Source organism: Bos indicus x Bos taurus, chromosome 8 (genome assembly GCF_003369695.1).
Source record: "Bos indicus x Bos taurus breed Angus x Brahman F1 hybrid chromosome 8, Bos_hybrid_MaternalHap_v2.0, whole genome shotgun sequence".
NCBI lineage: Eukaryota > Metazoa > Chordata > Mammalia > Artiodactyla > Bovidae > Bos > Bos indicus x Bos taurus.
In genome coordinates, this window is record NC_040083.1 from 9,716,220 (window position 1) to 9,737,783 (window position 21,564).

Here is a 21,564-nt window from a genome sequence, read left to right on the forward strand (position 1 = left end):
GAATTTTACAGCTGCTGGCATTTGTATGGCTTTGCCTGACAGTTTTTTCCTGAAGCTCCCCTAGATGCAGAAATTGCTGTATAAATATCCCAGGTCCCTTGCCTCTGGGTAGAATCACTCGTGGGTGTACGTTTGATACCGTTTCTCAGAGTCTCCCCTTTGCCCACGGTGGAATGTGGCTGTGTGACACATCTATTATCGGCCAGCTTCTTTGCCCTTTATCACTTGCCCTTCCTCCTGCTATTTTTTTTTTTTTATCACTTGCCCTTCCTCCTGCTATTTTTTTTTTTTTTTTTAGCACCTCTCTTATAAGCTTTCACACACCCTTTTCTCAGGGTCTGTTTGTGAAAGAATTTGAAGGAAGATAGGCCTATTAAATACGGTAGGTCATGGGCAGTGTGGGGAGTTGCAGTGTATAAATACAGCGTTTTCTTTTGAATGGTGGTGGGGGTGTGATTTAATCCCTATCCTGTATTCTTCATCTCCTTCCTTATTTGCCCCTCAAACCTTGGTAGGAGGAGAAAGGGGTTCCAGTTCATTTATCTGCACTCTGGACTCCCAGTCTAATTGCAGAACAGAATCACTAGACACGCTTGTCATGGATATAGGTTCCATGTCTGATCCCTTAGATCTTAGGTAAAACCCAGGAGTCTGCTTCCATCACTGTCTGTTCCAGATCATTCTGATATTGCTGGTGTAGTTCATATAACTATTATTTGGAAAGCTCTGGGTCGGAGTTGTGGAAGCAGCCTGTCTCCACACATGGCTTCCTTAAAGAAGCATCAAGAAATGTGCATGCACGCCCTGATTTTTTTTAATACTGAATAAAATGTTCAGCTGCCCTGAGCTTAAACAAGAACCAGTTGACCTAATAACCTTCTCCCACTTTCCTCCAACTCCAGCCTTCTGCAACACTTCAAAGAGAGTCTGGTTTGGGGATGGAATTTCTTTGGCACTGTGTTTATTGACCCATCTCGTCCTAGAATTTTTTTTCTTTCATGTCTTTTAGGAGCTAAAGGAGTGCTCAGGTCATGTATTTGTGGATTCTGTACCCGAATTCTGCCTACCAGAGGTAAGAGTGAAGTGAATCTTATTATAGGAACAAAGCATTTCTGATCATGTCTCAAAGTGAAGACAAGAAATAATTTTAAGGGGCTGAACTTCTTATTTTGAAATCAAAATGAGTCTTATCCTAGGCACTTTGTTATACGACTAAAATTCGATCATTTAGGAGCTTTTTGTATTGTCCATAAATCACTGAAGTCATTCTCTTCCTAGCTCTTTTTATAATCCCCAGTGACATTCACACTGGGGCATAGTATTGAGCAAGGTAAAGAATAACCTAAGTCTTTCAGTTTTGTAATTACAGTCATCCCGTAGTATCTGAGGGGATGGGTTCTAGGAGCCCCCATGAGTACCAAAATCCACAGATGCTCAAGCACGCGATATGATGGAGTACAATGAATAGAGTACACCCTCCGAATCTACAGGTTTCACATCCAGGATTGCAGTGGGCCCATTGGATAATGCCTCTGTCTTAGGTTAGCCAGACTTTTTCTAGTCTTGGGTAATTGGGAATTGCTGTTATTCCGCTAGTACAGTAAACTGGAAAACTTCTTGCTGACTTAATAACACATGAAATGTTGCTTGAAATTCAGATTCTGAACTGAGTTACGGATATCTGTTGCTTACATATTATCATCACAATGAGACTTGTTATAAGTGTCTGAGTCCAGTTCCATTGTTTTAAAGGAAACAAAGATCAGTTTGCATTAGTCTTAAAGGAAACATCTCAACTGACAGGGCTAATCCCCAGAGTGGCCTGGGTGGAGTTCTCAGCACAAAGGAGAACTGTGGGGATGCCAGTAGCCTGTCCAGGTTCCTGGGCAAATCACTGAGAAGCCACATTCTGCCCTTTCCATGTGCCCTGGGGGTGTCGGTGCCTGTCAAACAGACTTTCACAGTTCAGCGCCAGAGAGAAAAGAAATTGGGTGTGCTGTGTCTCTTAGTTTTGTCCTTTCTTCCTATCTCTCTTTCCATTTCTACAACTTCTGTTGATACCCTTTAGATAAACTTTCTCTCTCTCTCTCTTTGAACTATGTGAGGTGACCTTTTAGAGCAAAAGAGAGCGAAGAACAGCAGAGAAGGACGTGGTCATTGAAGTTGGCAGATAAGGGAGAGTTTGTGGTGAAGTAATAGGAGCAAGGGTGAAGGAGACAGCAAAATGCTGAGCTCTCCCTAACTGCTGATAAAACGTTGTCGTCTTCATTTGTCATTGAGGAGCTGGTGGGCCAGTCCCCCATCTGTTCAAAGGTTCCTATTTCCAGGTGCTTTTATTTTTCAGTTTACTGCCTGTGGCATTGACCACTGCAGCCTTCAGCTTGTGACCAACAGCAGAGGATCCCTGGCTTGGGGTACTGGGGTGTTTCTGACTTGCTCCATAGACTCCTACTAAAGTTTGAATTTAGACAGTCACCATTCCACAGTTCACTTTTGCCAAGCTAGAAGCAGCAGCGTTATATGTTGGATTCTAGAGCCATAGGGTTTTTTTAACAACTTGCATCAGAATTTGTAGTTTATGACATGTTAGGGAAAGTTGCTTAGTCATGTCCGACTCTTTGCGACCCTATGGACTATACAGTCCATGGAATTCTCTGGGCCAGAATACTGGAGTGGGTAGCCTTTCCCTTCTCAGGAGATCTTCCCAACCCAGGGACTGAACCCAGGTCTCCCGCATTGCAGGTGGATTCTTTACCAGCTGAGCCATTAGGGAAGCCCAAGAATACTAGAGTAGGTGGCCTATCCCTTCTCTAGCGAATCTTCCCAACCCAGGAATCTAACTAGGGTCTCCTGCATTGCAGGCAGATTCTTTACCATCTGAGCTACCAGGGTAGCCCATGACATATTAGTAGTACTTACTGTTTTAAGGGAAACCAGGGCATTGTACGATCAGAAGAAAATAGGAGAGTATTGGAGTCAGAAGAGAGGGACTTACACACAGTCCAGCCTTGGCTGACTTGTGGCTGAGCCATACAGAACTAAAATTCTAGTCTTCATGGAATTTACAATCTAGTGCAGTTACTTTAAACATCTTTGTATTCCCCCAAAGTCTGTACCACAGACTGTGCCTAAAGTCTAGGATAGTACAATAAGCAGCCAATAAATTATAATTGTTTTGATCCAGTTCATGGTCTGTAGAATCCAAGTGTCTGTATTGGGCTTCCCAGGTCGCGCAGTGGTAAAGAATCTGCCTGCCAGTGCAAGAGATGCAAGAGACGGGCATTCGATCCCTGGGTCAGGAAGATCCCCTGGAGGAAGAAATGGCAACCCACTCCAGTATTCTTGCCTGGGAAATCCCATGGACAGAGGAGCCCGGCTGGCAATAGTCCATGGGGTCGCAAAAAGTCAGACACATCTGAGCACACACGTGCACACACACACACAGAACCAAAGTGTCTATAGAAGTTTAAAAATAATCTTTATGGGCTATCATTGAGTGAAAGTAAATACACACACATAGTTTGGATGTTAAATTTATTTCTCAGAAAATTGTTTATGTAGGCAGTCTTTGATATATATACAGGCAATACGTGTGTGTGTGTGTGTGTATACACATTTGTCCTCCAGCTGTCTTCACCAGATTTCTTATCATTCTAGACTCTGTGGACTGATTCTTACATCCTTAAAGAGAAATTTCAAATATCCCTACCCAGTTTCTATAGAGGTAGAAGGAAGGGAGGGGAGTTTTTGGCCTTTACTGTTGCTTCAACTCTCCTTCCCTTGTTTTCTTCTGTACCTGTCACTCTGCTACTCTGTCTTAACCTTCTCATTTGTTTAAAAAGGGTTCTGGAGAGGAGGTGAGAAATAGGACCAGTAGACCTTCCTTCATTAATGTGAAGACATAGTCTTGGAAGTGCAGTACGCAACACAGAGTTAAGTTGTGGTCCTTAGACATTTTATTCACACAGATTGCCATTGCCTTGGCAGTGAGTAGCTTTTGACTCTAATCTCCTTTCTGTCCTAAGGAGCTGAAGCTGATTATGCCTTGGTGGCTTTATTAAATCAATTTACTTTACACATAAAGTCATTCAACCAGAAAATACCCACAGCCAAAATGGTGCACTATCTCTGTCGTTTGCAAAGATGGTGCAGACATCTTTGTTACTTCTACTCTGTGGGGGACACAGTGGCTCTGTGCCCCAGTCTCCTAACAAAAACTCTTTCTTGAGTTACCCCATGCTATCTGTACTACCTCATGCAGTTTCTGTGGGATAAGTTCCGTGAGGGAGAGCTCAGAGACTGAGGAGATGTCTCTGAACCAGAGCTGCTAGCTTCTCACAATGGCGCCTCCACAGAGGGCGCTGCTTCTCACGATGTATTCCTCCAACAACAACCCACCAAGGCCTGTTCTGTCCTGGCTGCCACAGCTTGAAGGGGACAGAGATGAGTCCCACGGGATTATTGATCTCAGATGTTCCAGTTTGGGGAGACAAGGGGGTACTTTGAGGTGCCCACCATAGTAAAGAGTAGTAACTGCTTTAAGAGGGATATTCACAAAGTGCCTTGGCAGTTCTTAGGAAGAAGTGCTTTCTTTCATCTGGGCAAATCAGGAAGGCTTAGCGGAAGAAGAGAATTGAGCCTTAAAAGCAGGTAGGGGAACTTCCCTGGTGGTCCAGGGCTGAGAATCTGCATTCCTAATGGCTGGTCCCTGGTTCAATCCCTGGTGAAGGGCCTAGATCTTGTGTGCTGCAACTAAGACCCAGCACAACCAAATGAATAAGTAAATATTTTAAAAAAAACAAAAAACACAGAAGCAATTGCCCCCAAAAAAATACTTCATAATTTTTTTTTAAGGCAGGTAGGGCTTAAATTTATGTAAAAATTGTTCCCTTCTACTAAAAGTTTTCATAAAATTTACTCAACATGAGTAGCATTATTCCTCACCTGCCAACCTGTCTTTTTCCCTGTTCGCATGACATTAATAGTGGAGTAAAGGGTAGACTGAGGGTTGTGATTAGGGTAGAATACAAGAGTATAACCTCCTTTTATGACTCTGCCACTACATTTGTCGGCGGGGGGGGGTGGTTCTCTATTCAGCACTAGTGGTCAAAAGTTACCTCGAAAAAAAATAAAGTTGTCTGCCACAGTGGACTTCTGAAGATCTGCTTCCTGTGTGGTGCTCCCTCACAGCTGCTTCCTGTCACCTGGCTCCACCTGGCAGGCAGCAGTGGCCAGTGTCCCGTTGTCATTTATCCTCATACGTCTGCCTCTCAGAACTCTGTTTTAGTAAAATCAGCAGCCGTCCTGTCCTGCTGCTCCACGTCAGCACTAGGGAATATCCCCGTATGAGAGACCGGGAACATTACAGGGACTGCATCATTATTCTGTAGCACCACAGCCGCTCCTCTGCCTTCTGACAGTGTCATTTTTCAGCCCCATCATGCTGATCTGTGTGCCGCGCACAGATACGTATCACTCCCTCCCCTTTTTTTCCAGACCGAGCTAATAGATCTGTCTACAGTGGATGTGATCCTCATCTCTAACTATCACTGCATGATGGCCCTGCCCTACATCACCGAGCACACCGGGTTCACGGGCACAGTCTACGCCACGGAGCCCACCGTTCAGATTGGCAGGTGAGGGCATTTCTGCTTGAGCTGTGAGTGAGTGGCTGGAGAGCTCCTCCCTTCCACAGTGACTCTCTAATAGAGTGTTGTGCCCAGGGGCACCGTTGTTTCCCCCTGAGCAGCTGACCCAGAGAAACAGAATGAATAGACAACTCTGCTGATAAAACAAATGTTCGTTGGAGTTGCCTAGAGATGGATGCTGCAAATAGTGGTCATTTAGTCTTAGAAAAACAGAAAGAGAGGGACAACTCTTCTATGCAGACGACACTAATTAGGGGAGGTATCATTCAGTAGGTGCCACCGAGATGCAATACAGAGGGCTTTGGGGGAGAAAGGAACACAGCACATTTAAAAAAAAAAGAAAATTTACTACTTTGCTTTCAAAATCCGCCCGCCCCCCTCCCCTGCCCCCCGCCTTTTAGTGCAGACTATAAACAGAGATGGCTTGCAGGATTTCCCTGGTGGTCCTGTGGTGAAGACTCCACACTTAATATTGCAGAGGGTGTGGGTTCAATCCCTGATCCGGTAACTGAGATCCCACATGCCAATAAAAGGAAAAAAGAGAGAAAGAGATGGCTGGTAGAAAACAGGATAAGAATTTAGATGAAGTTGTCTGTACTGTTGACTGAGTGAAACTCAAGACCCAATGAAATGAAAACCTCACAGTCTTTCTTTGACTCTGAGAATGCTGTGAGCCAGATGCCAGCCCCTCCCAAGTCTCTGTGGGACAGAAGATTGTTTCAAGTAACCATAGCATCATTTAGTGAGAAAATAAAAATTATGTGAAGAAAATTACCCCAGAACAGAAAGAATGGTGTTGAAGCAAACAGCCCAGTATGGTATGAGGTAAAACTATCAAGACCCAAACTACAGGATCCACATGCAATATAGACTCTTCGTTCTAGGTTCCAGAGTCTGGCTGAAGTCCAGCAAGATGGAATTACCAGGAGTGAAGCAAAATCTGTCTGTGTTTTTTGTGTCCAATTTATTACCCTCAGTGTGTACAGAAAAACTGTAAAAGATCTGAGGGAAAGACATAATAGAGAAGTAAAGGTGATGGATCAGTTTCAGGGAGAGGAGAAACTGAAAGCATTAGATTATGTGAGAAAGCTAAGTCCTGAGGATGGACATAGCAGAATGTTCTCCTGAAAGCGACAGCCACAACAGCCATGAGCCTGAATCCCAGACCTTCGAATGCCAGAACAGGTGCTGCTCCCTTGAGATGAAAGACAGCGATGGTATTAGGAATAAGTAAATAAATGGAAGCAAAATGAAGTTTTCCAGCATTCAAAATGCTAATAAATTTATGGCTTGCCACGCCTGTATGTTTATTGGGAGAGGATTTAAGTCGATACGGAACATCTGTACTGTATTACATAGGGGAGTCAAGATGTAAAAGTCTGTTTCTAGCTTTCTGGAAATCCTGTAGCTATGCAGGGGCCTCTCAGCGCTCTGTTCCGTGGCTTCCTCAGAGCATGAGATCTTTGACCAGCTGAGTGAGGCATCTCTCAGGTTCCCTCAGGTGGGAGTCTGTGGAAATCCAGCTTGCAGTCGCAGAACCTGTTCTTTGGCAGGTCCTTGAGTTAGACCTGTAGGATTAGTGTTCTTGCATGTGGAATTTTGTTCATTCCTAAAACATAATGTGAAGAAAATTTGTTTTCCCAGTTTAAAAATGTCCATTTAATGTTGTCGTTAAGAAACGATCCTGCCCCTACCTCTGCTACCACCAAAATCAGATACTTCATGCTCATTTAGCTTTTTCTCCTGCTGTGTTTTTAATTACTTCAATAAAGGCAGAGATCTTAAGAGTGAGAGTAAAACTGTAGGTTTAAATATTTCAGCCTTTCAAGATAAGCGACACTCCAGGCTTATTTTAAAGGTGAATTAAATCATTTACATTCCGATTTTTTAACATGGAAATTCAAGACAGAGTCTAAGTTTTTGTTCAGCTTTATATAAAATGGTGCCCACATTTCTATGAAACAGGAAGAAAGATGATTGGGGAGGGGCAGGCAAACAAGCCCTTTTCTCTTGACTGTGTTAGAGTGCCATGTTTTTCTGACGCTCTTTTTGGGTGTTCATAGCTTTCCTTGTTTCCACTCAGGCTTCTCATGGAAGAGTTGGTGAACTTCATTGAACGAGTGCCCAAGGCCCAGTCTGCCTCCCTGTGGAAGAACAAGGATATTCAGCGGTGAGCAGTGGGCGGTCACTCCCCTTGACAGCTGTGGGGGGCAGGGGAAGGGCTTAGCAAAGCAGTCTCAGGTGTTTTCTTGTTTTCTGCTGAGCTTATACTATTAGAACCAAGATTCTCTTTCCCCTGTGTTTGATTCAACCAACATATTTTGAGAGGCAGCCATGCCATATGCAAGGTAGTATGCTAGGTTTGGGTGTTTTGTAAACAGTTGGCTGTCTCTTTGAGGTGCAGAGGGGTTAATGGGAAGTCAGACAATGAAACACGTACATTACAGTCTTGGGTGGCATGGATTGTAACAGATGCTTGGTCACAAGGCTATAGGTGCTCCGAAAATGAAGGTGTTTCTTTGCTTAGGGAACTGAGGAGGGACATTCCTTAGGAGATGACAATTAAGGTTAGTGTCGGAGAAAGAAAAGGACCTCTCCTGATAGAAAAGGTCATAAAGTGGGGTCCAGGCAAAGCATCGTAGGATACAGCAGTCTCCAGCCTTTTTGGCACCAGGGACCCATTTTGTAGAAGACAGGTGTTCCATGGACTGGGGCGGGGGATGGTTTGGGGATGGTCCAAGTGCATCGCATTTATTGTGCACTTTATTTCCATTATTATTACATCAACTCCACCTCGGATCATTAGGCATTAGATCCCAGAGGTTGGGGCCCTTGATATAGTATATTCAGGGAACAATGAGAAGTCCAGGGTGGATTAGAATTGGTTGAGTACAGAGGGGGAAGGGTGAAATGTCCCTAGACAGGGACACTGGAGCAAGCTAATGAAGAGTCTACCATGTGAAGACTGATTTTTCTGTAATCGGGTGTGGGAAGTTCATCGGGGGAGGTTGACGAGGCAGAGACATGATCGCATATCTACTGAGAGGAAGCAACCCTGGAAGCAGCATGGAGGATGGATGGGATACAGAGACAGGAGCAGGAAGCCCAGTGGCAGAAACCCAGGCAAGAGAACAGAAGCCTGAACTAAGAAGGCTGTAGCGGAAGAATGAAGAGGTGAAGGGAGTGGAAATGCAGTCGAGAAGGCAGAGAGGCAGCTTGGTTCTTCTCCTGCGCTCATGTTTGATGGATAGTAGAGGACACCAGTCAGTCTTAACACATTGCAGCTGGTCACCCCTGCCAGTTGCTGCCCTTAACCCCCAGCACCTCAGCCCCAGCCCTCCAGGCCTGGCGTCCAGAGTCAGAACTCGTATGTAATTTCTTAGGTGTGTTCCTTATACTCCTACCCATTCTACTCTCTTCCAGCTACCTCGTCATTGAGTTCTTTCCCTCTAGGTCCATGATTTGTGAGCCATCTGTTACCTAAACTTTAGAATGTCTTGGGTTTTGTGACATTCTTTCTACAAGGATACATGAATATGAATAGGCTTCCCTGGTGGCTCAGACCATAAAGAGTCTGCCTGCCATGCATAAGACCCAGGTTCGATCCCTGGGTCAGGAAGATCCCCTAGAGGAGGAAGTGACAACCCACTCTAGTATTCTTGCTTGGGAAATCCCATGGACAGAGGAACCTGGCAGGCTACAGTCCATGGGATTGTACAGAGTCAGACACAGCTGGTCAACTAATACACACTATGAACATGTAGCTAGGAGAATATGCTTTGTTTGGTTTTTGCTTATATATTTTTTTTAACGTGGACCATATTCAAAGTCTTTATTGAATTTGTTACAATATTGCTTCTGTTTTACATTTTGGTTTTTGGCTCATGCAGCATGTGGGACCTTAGCTTCCCAACCAGCGATCAAACTTGCACCCCCTGCATAGGAAGGGGGGTCTTAGCCACTGGACCACCAGGGAAGTCCCTGCTTTGTTTTTATACTGTGACTGTCTCAGAGATGAGAATATGAGTCTCCTCGATGCATTCCTTTATCACATGTGTTATTCATCTTGTTTAACTTAAGTAGCACTTGTTACGTGCCTGACCCTCTTCTCAGTGTTTTCTTTACTTCACTTAGTTCTTCAACATGATCGTTTTGCAGAAGAGAAAACAGGCACAGTGAGGTTAAGTAACTTGTTCAGCTCAACCAATTAGAGAATGGTAGGATTTGGATTCAAACCCAGGCAGCTGGGCTTGTCTGGATCCCAGCACCGCGCCGCTAACCACTGTGCTGGGCGGCCCCTCAGCCATTACAGGCCTCTCCTGCAGAGCATGTGAGCCCCTCATGTGATGGAAGAATGCATGAGTGCACATCTTCTGTGTTTTATGGGTCTTCTTTGTGTCTCTGTTTCCTTCACTGGGGACATGGTATCTGTCTGACTTGTCATTAGGAAACACTTGGGAGACGCGTGCATTTCTGAATTTTCTCAGTGCTCGTGGCTGCCTTCCTTGATCTGCCAGCTTAGCACGGGTCCCCTCCCGTCCCGAGTGCCTTCTTACTCTCAGCCTCCTTCCTCCTGCCCATCACATACCTCCTCTCCTTTTTTCCCCTCTCCTGTCTGCCCACTGGCCCACACTTGTCCCAGTTCCTCGCTTCACCCCCCTCCTTAGAAACCTGAGGAGTTTGTTTTCACTTGCTGTGGAACACGGACACCTTGGCTCCCCTCACTTCCTCCTTTTAAATTTACACCCTTAAATATTCTGCCATGAAGAATTTTGGCACACCAATAATGATGTTCAAAGGTCACTGTTTCCTGATTCCCAAACCCTGGACCAAGCCTTGAGACGTCCAAGTCCTTATTTTGCCTTTTTTGTTTGTGACCTTGGACAGAATCCTTGGCAGTGGTCTTTGCTTCCCATTCTTTGTAAAATACAAGATAACTGGCTCACCGATAAAAATGCCATCGTATTTTAGGGGAAAAGGTGAATTGAACTGGAAGGAGCAGAGGGCTAGGGAGGGGGCCTGAAAGTAATTTCCTAAGGTGCTTTAGGATATCTCTGTTTTTTTAAAAAGGTGCTGCTGCTGCTGCTGCTAAGTCACGTCAGTCGTGTCCGACTCTGTGCGACCCCATAGACGGCAGCCCACCAGGCTGCGCCGTCCCTGGGATTCTCCAGGCAAGAACACTGGAGTGGGTTGCCATTGCCTTCTCTGAGAAAGGTGCTAGTTGAAATAAAACCTTGAATCTGTTATCTCGCCACCTGGTGGGCAAAAACCAGAAACTGTTGAGAGGTAGCTTGTTGAGAAGAAAGGATAACTTGGACCAATCGGAGACTGTATTTCATTACTTCGTGTATCCTGAGCATATTTCTGATCCCCATCAAGCATTTTGTTTTGGTTTCTGAGTGTGAGATGAGCCATAGTTACTGATAGTGAAAGAGAAGAGTCTGATTATTGGAAAGATTAAATCAAGGTGACGGACAATTAAGCAAGCCATGTCCTTTTTTTTTTCTCTTGAAGAAATTCAGCATAAATATTAGAACTGGTAGAAAAATGTGAGGAGCTATTTTGTAATTGAAATCTGACAAAAGAGTTCTCTCAAAATAGTCACCCAGAACTTCATCTTGTGCCAGAATACTAAAAGCGTTTCATGTAAACATTTAAGGATTTACACCCCTTGAAAAGTTCCCCGTCATAAGCCAGATGATATCATATGTCCCAAGACACTGTGACAGACTCTATCGCAAATCACTGTTTGCTTGCTGTCACTTAGTACAGTGACCAAATGATACGGCTGTATCTTTTCTTTATATCTCAATTTATTTTTTAATTCCTTCATTCCCCTTGTTCCATTCCTATAAAATAGGGTTCACAATCTCAGATACCTCTAGGGATGAGAAAGGGGTAGGTAAGTACAGGAGTGGGGTTGGCTGGTGGGAACCATGGCCTGGTGACCAGACCTCTCCAAAGGGGCAGCTGACACACAACTTCAGCACAGTTTAGGGCATATGGGAAAGCGAGCCCATCACTGCCAAAACCTGTTCTTTTTTTTTTTTTTTTTTTTATGAGAAGCTCAGGATCTGGATGTTTCACATGTGATTTTTTTTTCTACCTTTTAAAAAGTTGGCTCTCACATTAAAATAAAATTACCAATGAACACCTCAAGCAGAACACTTCCATGAGTTGGATTCAAGCCCCTAATTTTTGACCTAAACCTTATACAAGCTGTCTCACGGTTAAGTGTTTAAAATTGAAATGCATCTTAGTCGCTTAAGTTACTCATAAGACCATCAACCAAAAAAAAAACAATATATGAACATCTTTCAGGCTCATTGGTTTCTGACAAATTCCCTTAAATCACAGGAAGTTAGTTTGAATTAGCATTTGATTTAGTATTAGTGTATTTACCAACCTGCCATCCCCCCCCCAAAAAACCATTACGCTTGCTTTTTGGCAGCTGTCAGACTCCCCAGCTCAGTTGACACTGCTCCCTGAGATTTATTTAGAAGTTAGCTATCCTTCCTCATTTTGACATTGCAGCTTACACTTCTTGAAAGAGATTTTTGAAGGGTAGGGAAAGGAGAATCCCCTACCATAAAATTTTTGAGCCTCTTGACATTCCCATATACACTTCAAAATTTAGGTTTTTAGTGGGAAAATTTAAAGCACAATATTGCACTGAAGAAACTAACCCATCTTCTAATATTTTTTATGTAAATGTAGCACTTTTTGTATAAGACTAGAAATCTACAATTATAATTAAGAGGCTAAATCATTATAGGATATTGTCACAATCCTCTGACTAGCGTTAAGGAATTATGCATCGATATATTCCTGGCTGAAATGTTATGGCAATTTTCAGTACTGTGAGCTTAAAATATGGGTTTATACCTTATAGAAGACATAATTTAAAAAAAAAAAAAGCATATTGTACTTGAAGTTCCTCTGTTCTGACACTCTTTAGGTATTTATAGATGAATTTATCAGGTCTCACTATGTAGCAGGAAGAAAATTAAAACTCTGGGCTTAGAGGTCAAATAGACTGGTGTTTGAATTTCAGATCTGCTTTTTGGCTGCAGAAGCTCATCTCTTCTCGGCTCTGTTTTCTTGTTTTTATGATAGGAATAGTATTAGCAACGTCACCAGGCTGTTGTGAGGACTAAATGAGTAATGCAAGTAAAGTCCTTAAAACAGTGCCAGGCACACGGTAGGTGCTCAGCGAACACCAGCATCCTTTCTCCCTTTAATGATATGCGTGGCTCGCATCACCCGCCTTTCAGTAACCATCACACATCTGCCTTCCTCAGCCTTACTTATCTTTCAGCACTGCCTTTCCTAGTGAGACCAACGTATTTAGTATAGCAGAAGAGAAGTTATTTTCCTAATCCCCCTGTTGATGATCATTAGCAGTATCATTCAGATTCTGGGACTCAGTCTTCTTTTCTGTAATATAGGAGAATTGAATTGAACACAGTTTGCTTATGTTAAAGTTTTTAAAGATGTCTTAAGCGGTTCTTAGAGAGTGGTCGGAGAAGGCAATGGCACCCCACTCCAGTACTCTTGCCTGGAAAATCCCATGGATGGAGGAGCCTGGTGGGCTGCAGTCCATGGGGTTGCTAAGAGTCGGACACAACTGAGCGACTTCAAATTCACTTTTCACTTTCATGCATTGGAGAAGGAAATGGCAACCCACTCCAGTGTTCTTGCCTGGAGAATCCCAGGGACGAGGAAGCCTGGTGGGCTGCCATCTATGGAGTCGCACAGAGTCAGACACGACTGAAGCGACTTAGCAGCAGCAGAGAGTGGTGGTACTTTGATGGCATCATCACAACTTTGCAGTTCCAGAAACTTAGTCATTTCATTTCACTTAGAGTCAGTTAGCCTCTGAAGGGCAGGTTCGGCCTAACTAAACTCCCAGGATACTGGCTGACAGACAAAAACTCCATTTAATTACTTTATCCTGAGAACTAGGAGCGTTCATCTGCCTAGGACTCTGTTTTGGGCAGCAAGTCCACTTAAAGAGATCAAATTATAGATAAGAGGGTTTTGATAAGCAGAAAATGAAAGCAGAGATGGGTTAGGCCCTCTCAAGAATTATTTATGTCATGCTTTGGTAGCCTAAACAATTGCCTTTGTGCTTTTAAGAGAGAAATTGATCTAAAACAAAAATCAAGGTTTGTAATCTGATTTCAGTTTAGTATTAAGAAATGCTTGATTTTCAGGTTTTGCTTTTGGTAAATTCCATAAAGATCATAAGGCTTCCCTGGAGACTCAGTAATAAAGAATCTGCCTGCCAGTGCAGGAGACTCAGGTTTGATCCCTGGGTCAGGAAGATCCCCAGGAGAAAGAAATGGCTAATCTCCAGTATTCTTGCCTGGGAAATCCCATGAACCGAGAAACCTGGCCCGTGGGATCACAAAGAGTCGGACACGACTGAGCAACTAAACAATGAAAACCATAAAGAGCGTCAGTCCGCTGACACATCTCCATCCTCCCACCACCTCCGTGTGTATTAAGCACACTTCACTATAATGAGAGGAAAGAAATTTTTTCTGCTTCTTTTCTTCTCAAACACTTAGAAAAAGCCCAACCAGTGTTATATTTATAAGCTTTTAAGTGGTCCCTGTGGACCTAAAAGTCTTGCTCTTTTACGAAAACACATGATCTTGTGCTGGTTGGTTGGAAGAACAGACAGCAGAGTTCTGGCGTGATGTCAAGCCCTGGGAGAAAAATGTTTATTAAGCACTCAAGTGTGATAAGAACAAAACAAAACAATGAAATCTTTTAGAAAGTACTTATTAAACATTTAGACTCTGAGAACTTGACTTTGATAAATTAGAAAGCCAGCAAAAACAGAACTAGTTCCCACTGGGTTTCCTTATCCGACTTATCCTTAATCAGCCAATAATCCTAATGGCTTTGAATGGCTCTGTAAAGGCCTCTCTGTAATTATGGCCTCAAGCATAAGTTTTAGGGAAAGCGAGTTAGACGAGATGTTAAGTGATAGAAGGAGAAAGGGACCATGTAACTTGAAAGAGTAAAAATGGTGTTAGCGAAGGGAATTTGGGAGTAGAAGTAGGAAACTCAGAGGACTTCAGTCTTGTTTGTTGATTAACTCCCAAGGGCCTGGCATTATGATAAGTTTGTAGGGAAATGCCCCCAAAAGTTTAAGGCATAGTACCTGTATCCAAGTAGCGAGACTTGGGCCGGGCTTAGCAGGTTAAACAGGGTGAATGAGGAAAGAGGTCATTCTTAGATAAGAGGATATTGTGGGCAAGAACATGGCAACATGGCACGATTGAGAGGGACTGGTTGGATTGCAGTTAGCCAGTGCACACCCGAGGGAGAGCAGCACTGCAAGCTAACCCTGCACAAAAGAATATTCAAAGGCTGTTCTTTTGGAAAAGCCAACAATGCGTTTGACTGATTTCCTGGTTGAAGTCTTTTGTCTAGCGGATAGAAAATTTATCAAAATTGTTTGTGAAAACAGAGTCACCAAACCTTTGTGATAAAGGAAACCTCTAGATGTTTTCCAATAGAGAAATGATAATTAATTAGTTTTAGATCTGAAAGTAGTGTAGTCTATATATAAGGTACCAGTATAAGATACCCAAAGAATTTAAGCATAAGAGTAAGGGGGAGGAATTCATAGGCACTGAATAATCATAGATATATAATGTTAATAATATAGTATACATATACACGTGTGTGTGTGATTACTCATTTGCTGTGGTCTTCAACAGTTTTTGAAGGAAACATTTTACCATCCATTTAGATTTATGAAGGGAAGGAAAGAGGTTAGGTGAATTATTCAATGTTGCAACTAAAGCAGAAATCAAATTTAAATTGGATATGATGACCATGCTGCAGATGTTCTGTACAGTTAGAGTTTGTAAAAATGTCATTGACCAGACCTGAGAAAACCCAAACTTAGTTGAAAACAGTGCCTCTGTACCAGAGCACAGCCCAAGACGCTTCCTAATGTATTAGTAACTGGGTCTCCCACCAGGCCACCCTTTTCTCAGGCTTCACCAGGAGGATCCCCTTGGCTCATTTACATCGAGGTTGGAAGGATTCAGTTCCTCAGGGATGTTGGACTGAAGCTTCCCCTGGGTCCTTGCCCCATGGGCCTCTCCTCAGAGCATCTCACAGCACGGCAGCTGGCTACATCAGAGCGAACAGGAGGCCAGAGGAGAGACTGTGGACAAGAAGGAAGTCCCAGTCCTTTGTAACCTAATCTTGCAAGTGACCGCTTGTCACCTTTGTCATATTCTCTTCACTAGAAGCTAGCCGGTAGGTCCAACCTATATCTGGCGGGAGGAGCTCACACGAGGGGGCAAGTATGGGAGGTGGGGAGCCTTGGAAGCTGTGTCAGAAGCTGCCTGTCACCCATCCTAAGCTGATCAGGTCAGACTTGAGACCAGAGTCGTGGGGGACCTGCCTGACCTTGCTCTTCTGGCTCACTGATCAGTTTCTCCCGGATGCTTACCACCTCGCATGCTTTCTTAGGGCTCACCTCTCCCCAGACTTACCACTGAGCTTCAAATAATACAGACACATGGATCAATGGAACCAAATAGACAGCCCAGAAATAAACCGATGTACCTAAAGTCAGTTAAAGAATGTGTATCTGATCTAGCTGGCGTGTGACTTGTTAGCACAGTCTCAAGAAGAAGTGTCTCTATGGTAGGGCCTTGGCAGAGCTAAGAGCAATTAAAACAGATCCAACTGAGGTGAAAGATGTGGTTAGGCATCATTATTTATCACTCTAGCCACTCACATAATAACCTTCCAGCTTGGGTAGCAAGTTAAGAAACTCCTGCTCATACCCAGCCCAAAGGAAGAAGTCTTTATTCTTAATGAAGGGCAGTCCTGGGAAGCCCAAGCCATAGGGCCTCCTGATCTCAAGGAGTTTAAAGGAGGCACTAAAGCAGGGCTTCTCAGGTGGCTCAGTGGGGAGAAAAAAAATAAACTCACCTGCCAATGCAGGAGACATAGGTTTGATCTCTGGATCAGGAAAGATCCCCTGAAGGAAAAAATGGCAACCCACTCCAGTATTCTTCCCCAGAAAATTCTGTGGACAGAGGAGCCTGGCAAGCTGTAGTCCATGGGGTCACAAAGAGTTGGACGTGACTGAGCACACATACTTACTCAAAGCAGGGGAGTAACTTGGGTTCTTCCTTGAGACTCTCTGGAGCAGTGCCTGGGCCACTCAAGTTCAGGGTCAGATTCATCTAAAGAAATTACCCTGCGTTAAAGTCCCCCACAGTATTGTTGGAAAATGCTTGTTCTGGGGCAGCGATGGCTGTGTATGTTGGGGAAGGTTGGAGAGAGTCCTCACCCAGCCTCTGTTCTATGGCAGACACTTCTGTGTGTTCTGCCCTTCACTCCTCACAGGACAGCTCTAACAGGGAGGTGATACTCTCCTTTTTCACAGATGAGGAAACTGAGGCTCACAGGTGAAGAGGCAGTGCTGAGATTTTCATCCAGACAAGTCTAAATCGTCTGCTCTTCCCCTGGTGTCTCCAAGAGAAACCTCTCCTTCCTCAATGGGTGGAAGATAGTAGCAGGGGGTGCGGAAGGAGACAGAAGTGTCGGTGGCGGCCCCTTGCCATGAACCTGCTCCAGAGAGGGCTTCTGTGCCACTTCCTGGACTCTGAGACTCCGTCAGCCATCTTCTCAGCACACGGGATATGCACCTGGCTGAGACAGGTGTCACAAGACCTGAGAAAAGGTGACAGGTCGCCTAAATTTTGAAGCAGGAGTAAGGCATCCCCAGTGGCTCAGTGGTAAAGAATCCATCTTCAGTGCAGGAAATGCAAGAGATGCAAGTTCAGTCCCTGGGTCTGGAAGACCCTCTGGAGGAGGGCATGGCAATCCGCACCAGTATTCTTGCCTGGGAAATCCCATAAGCAGAGGAGCTTGGTGGGCTACAGTCCATGGAGTCACAGAGAGTCAGACGCAACTGAGTATGCACACACGTTGTCCACACAAAATATGAAGAAGTGGACAGTGGAATGTTACAGCTTTGAGGGAGCCTGGCACTTAGAGAGTTCCTTATATAGTTCAATGTGTAGAATGTAGGCTGAGGTAGGACCATGATAAAGAAGAGCCTTATGAGTCATGCTGAGAGCCTTCAATTTTATCCTGAATGTAATGGTGAACCATTAAATTGGAGGAGGAGAGAGAGAGACTGTGTGTGTATGTGTAGAGATTTGCATTTTCAGTGTATCATTTAGCCCCTTCTGGGAGGGAAGACAAGTATGCAGGCAAGAATGACTTACGACGGTTTTCCATGTCTCCTTTTTTGCCTTGTACTGTTGTAAAAATTTTTTCAGACTAAGTTCCTGTAAGCTGAGGCCTTTATGTTATACCTATTCAGTTTCTTACAGGACTTGAGTACTGTGGCCATAATCAGAGCTAAGTAAATATTTATTGACTCAATATTGTGAAACCTAAATCAATTCACTCTAAAGGACAGGTACATGAAATAAAAAAATCGGGATATGCACCTGGCCGAGACAGGTGGTCTCGGCCACCTGTCTTTATGCGGAAGGTAAAAAGAAGGATTGTTGGTATTTTGTTGCTGCAGAAACAAAGGTGAAGAGAGTTGGACCTACGTGACCTGTGTGCTGTTTTTACTAAATCTCTGTTCCATGTTTACATTATTATGACCATGGAAATGCAATTCACTGGCCGTGTAACATTGTTAGGGTTTTTTTTTTTCTCGCACAACTTTCTGTTTCCCTTTGAGTTAGTAATTATCTTGCTTGTTTATTTGCCTAGTTTTCTGGGTGCATATATGCTCAATTGCTCAGTCACGTCCAACTATTTATGACCCCTTGTCTATAGCCTGCGAGGCTCCTCTGTCCATGGGATTTCCCAGGCAAGGATTCCAGAGTAGGTTGTCATTTCCTTTTGCAAGGGATCTTCCCGACCCAGGGATCAAACCCGCGTCTCCTGCATTGGCAGGTGGATTCTTAACCACTGGGCCGCCTGGAAAGCCCTTACATATTATATTAGTAATTGATCTCTAACCTTTCCCCCATTTGTCTGAGTCTCTCCTCAGTATGTTCAGACTTGATGAATAGTCTGACAATTTTATCTTCCTTTTCTAGAAGTCCCCTCCCTGAGTCTTCACTCTTACCCTGCCTGGTGTCAGATGCCCTTGGGACTACTACACAGCATTCAGTCTGGGACTTTCTCCACCTTGATCCTATAGATTTCTTCACCCTTTTCTTCTGTTAGAAGCTCTATTTTCTGGGCCTTTCTTTTTCTGGTTTACACCTTCATTTTGCCAGGCACCTCCTCCACCAACTCCCTGAAAAAGAGTGCGTGAGAAGTAAATTTTCTATGACCCTGCACATCTAAAATGTCTGCATTCTACCCTCACACTCTGATAGAAATGCAAACCAGATGTACTTTGCTCATAGAATTTTTAAAGTATTGCACTATTTTCTTCTGTCTCCCAGAAATGCTGTTGAAAAGTCCAGTAAGGCTTGATCTCCTGTATGTATACTGTTTATTCCTCTGTGGAGACTTTTAGAATCTTCTTGTCCTTAAAGTTTATGATGGTGTGTCTTACCTAAAGATAGTTTACATTCATGGACTGAGCTTAGTGTGTCCTTTCAGTGTAGAAAAGTGTCGGCAGCTATGGTGAAGTACCTGATTTGTGTCTGAATCTGGCCTGCCACTATTTTTGTAAATAAAGTTTTATTGGCACACAGACACACTCTTATCATTGTGGTGGTATATGGCCAAGTTGAATAACTTGACAGAGACTGTATGTGGCGTCCAGAGTTTAAAGCATCTGTGGCCCTGTATCTAAAATGTTTGCTGACCCTCAATCTAGAAAATGGAGAATTTCAATTCTGGTTTAAAAAATAAATTTTTCTCCCCTTCTAAAATTCCTTTTTTCAATTTTTGTGTATTTTTTGGAACTCGTGTTATTTGGGTGTTGAACCTCCTGGACTGACACTCAAATACTTATCTCTCCTCTTTACCGTCACTTTGTTTTGTTATTCTGTCTGGGAATTTATTTTATCTCCCAACCTTCCTATGAATATTTTTTGTTTCTGCTACTTATTTCTTGTTTTGACATAAATTTTTCTATATTTTAAAATTAACCTTTTTATATTGTAATGAAAAACACAGACCAAAAAACCCCACAAAGCTTGATAGATCAGATCAGATCAGATCAGATCAGTCGCTCAGTCGTATCCGACTCTTTGCGACCCCATGAATCACAGCACGCCAGGCCTCCCTGTCCATCACCAACTCCCGGAGTTCACTCAGACTCACGTCCATCGAGTCAGTGATGCCATCCAGCCATCTCATCCTCTGTCGTCCCCTTCTCTTCTTGCCCCCAATCCCTCCCAGCATCAGAGTCTTTTCCAGTGAGTCAACTCTTCGCGTGAGGTGGCCAAAGTACTGGAGTTTCAGCTTTAGCAGCATTCCTTCCAAAGAAATCCCAGGGCTGATCTCCTTCAGAATGGACTGGTTGGATCTCCTTGCAGTCCAAGGGACTCTCAAGAGTCTTCTCCAACACCACAGTTCAGAAGCATCAATTCTTCGGCACTCAGCCTTCTTCACAGTCCAACTCTCACATCCATACATGACCACAGGAAAAACCATAGCCTTGACTGGACGGACCTTTGTTGGCAAAGTAATGTCTCTGCTTTTGAATATGCTGTCTAGGTTGGTCATAACTTTCCTTCCAAGGAGTAAGCGTCTTTTAATTTCATGGCTGCAATCACCATCTGTAGTGATTTTGGAGCCCAGAAAAATAAAGTCTGACACTGTTTCCACTGTTTCCCATCTATTTCCCATGAAGTGATGGGACCAGACGCCATGATCTTCGTTTTCTGAATGTTGAGCTTTAAGCCAACTTTTTCACTCTCCACTTTCACCTTCATCAAGAGGCTTTTGAGTTCCTCTTCACTTTCTGCCATAAGGCTGGTGTCATCTGCATATCTGAAGTTATTGATATTTCTCCCAGCAATCTTGATTCCAGCTTGTGTTTCTTCCAACCCAGCGTTTCTCATGATGTACTCTGCATATAAGTTAAATAACCAAGGTGACAATATACAGCCTTGACATACTCCTTTTCCTATTTGGAACCAGTCTGTTGTTCCATGTCCAGTTCTAACTGTTGCTTCCTGACCTGCATACAAATTTCTCAAGAGGCAGGTCAGGTGGTCTAGTATTCCCATCTCTTTCAGAATTTCCCACAGTTTATTGTGATCCACACAGTCAAAGGCTTTGGCATAGTCAAGAAAGCAGAAATAGATGTTTTTCTGGAACTCTCTTGCTTTTTCGATGATCCAGTGGATGTTGGCAATTTGATCTCTGGTTCCTCTGCCTTTTCTAAAACCAGCTTGAACATCAGGAAGTTCATGGTTCACATATTGCTGAAGCCTGGCTTGGAGAATTTTGAGCATTACTTTGCTAGCGTGTGAGATGAATGCAATTGTGCGGTAGTTTGAGCATTCTTTGGCATTGCCTTTCTTTGGGATTGGAATGAAAACTGACCTTTTCCAGTCCTGTGGCCACTGCTGAGTTTTCCAAATTTGCTGGCATATTGAGTGCAGCACTTTCACAGCATCATCTTTCAGGATTTGGAATAGCTCAACTGGAATTCTATCACCTCCACTAGCTTTGTTTGTAGTGATGCTTTCTAAGGCCCAGTTGACTTCACATTCCAGGATGTCTGGCTCTAGGTCAGTGATCACACCATCGTGATTAACTGGGTCGTGAAGATCTTTTTTGTACAGTTCTTCTGTATATTCTTGCCATCTCTTCTTAATATCTTATGCTTCTGTTAGGTCCATACCATTTCTGTCCTTTATCGAGCCCATCTTTGCATGAAATGTTCCTTTGGTATCTCTGATTTTCTTGAAGAGATCTCTAGTCTTTCCCATTC

General features: G+C 43.6%; 1 protein-coding gene across 1 annotated transcript in view; it reads left to right on the forward strand.

Annotated features, from left to right (window-relative positions):
• Positions 1-21,564, forward strand: part of INTS9 (integrator complex subunit 9) — a 127,128-nt gene that overhangs the window by 50,627 nt on the left and 54,937 nt on the right. Inside the window, exons 4-6 of the mRNA XM_027549012.1 lie at positions 1,010-1,072; positions 5,497-5,636; positions 7,732-7,818. Of these exons, the coding sequence (XP_027404813.1) occupies positions 1,010-1,072; positions 5,497-5,636; positions 7,732-7,818 (290 nt within the window). The remainder of the gene's footprint in view (positions 1-1,009; positions 1,073-5,496; positions 5,637-7,731; positions 7,819-21,564) is intronic.